General features: G+C 38.8%; 1 protein-coding gene across 1 annotated transcript; it reads left to right on the forward strand.

The window, feature by feature from the left end:
• Positions 1 to 363: 363 nt before the first annotated feature.
• LOAG_19209 (hypothetical protein) lies at positions 364 to 1,075 on the forward strand (the record flags this gene model as incomplete). The annotated part of the gene is made up of 1 exon (XM_020451862.1): positions 364 to 1,075. A coding segment is annotated over one exon (711 nt), but the record flags the coding sequence as incomplete, so codon positions are not given.
• Between the last annotated feature and the right edge of the window lies 1 nt (position 1,076).

Genomic DNA, 1,076 nt, shown 5'->3' on the forward strand with positions numbered 1-1,076 from the left:
GGAAACAATAAAATAATGCAAGTAGTGAATGCGCACCAATTTCATTTTCAGCGCTAATATATTTAGAAAAGTATGTACTTGATGTCAAAGTATGCACTCGATGTCAAAGTATGTACTCGGTGTTGTTTCTTATAAGCAATCATTCAGTATACTAATAAATTTGAATATTTTTTTCAGAATTGGCAAGAAATTACTCCCATCAACATGCATTTCATCTGTATCATTTTCGTCCTTTTCCAATTGAGTGACACTCAAACTATCGTAAGTTCATTTAAAGTTAGAGAATAGAAGATAACGTTGCAATATTTCGAAAGTTTTAAAATTTTAACGCACTTCGAACTTGATAGTTTCGTATAATTTGAGGAACCACAAAAAGAACCGTTGGATTTATCAATGTCAGGAATGTATGAACGACGGATTGGACCATCAGATCTATCAGCGCCAGAAGTGAGTAAGGGCAAAGTAGAACTCAACGAAATTAATCAGAATGACGCAAGCTCGCTGAACTTACCAATTCGAGGAATAAGTAGGGAACAAACAAGTATAGGAAATATCCCGAAGAAAATGTGGCTTAAGAGGTATGAAAATGAAACGTCCAACGAGAGATATCAAAATGAAACGTCCAACATCCAAACAATCGAAAGGAAACAGTCCAAAGGAAACAAAGGTAACATCAAAAGGAAACATCCAGAGCGTTCGACTCATGCAGGTGAAAAGCGGTTCAAATGCGAAACATGTCTGGTGAGCTTGGATTATCCATCGCAATTGCTTAAACATATGAGGGTTCATACCGGTGAAAAGCCGTTTTCTTGTCCAGAATGCACGGGGAATTTCACCGAGAAAGGGAGTTTGCACAGACATATGAGGATTCATACCGATGAGAAGCCGTTTTCTTGTCCGGAATGCACGAGGAATTTCACCGAGAAAGGGAGTTTGCTTGAGCATATGAAGATTCATACCGGTGAGAAACCGTACAGTTGTTCAAAGTGTGGGATGAATTTCACCCAGAAAGGGAATTTGCATAAACATATGAGGGCGCATACCGGTGAGAAGCCGTTTTCTTGTCCGGAATGCAC

This window comes from Loa loa, assembly GCF_000183805.2.
Source record: "Loa loa unplaced genomic scaffold supercont3.3220, whole genome shotgun sequence".
Taxonomy (NCBI): domain Eukaryota; kingdom Metazoa; phylum Nematoda; class Chromadorea; order Rhabditida; family Onchocercidae; genus Loa; species Loa loa.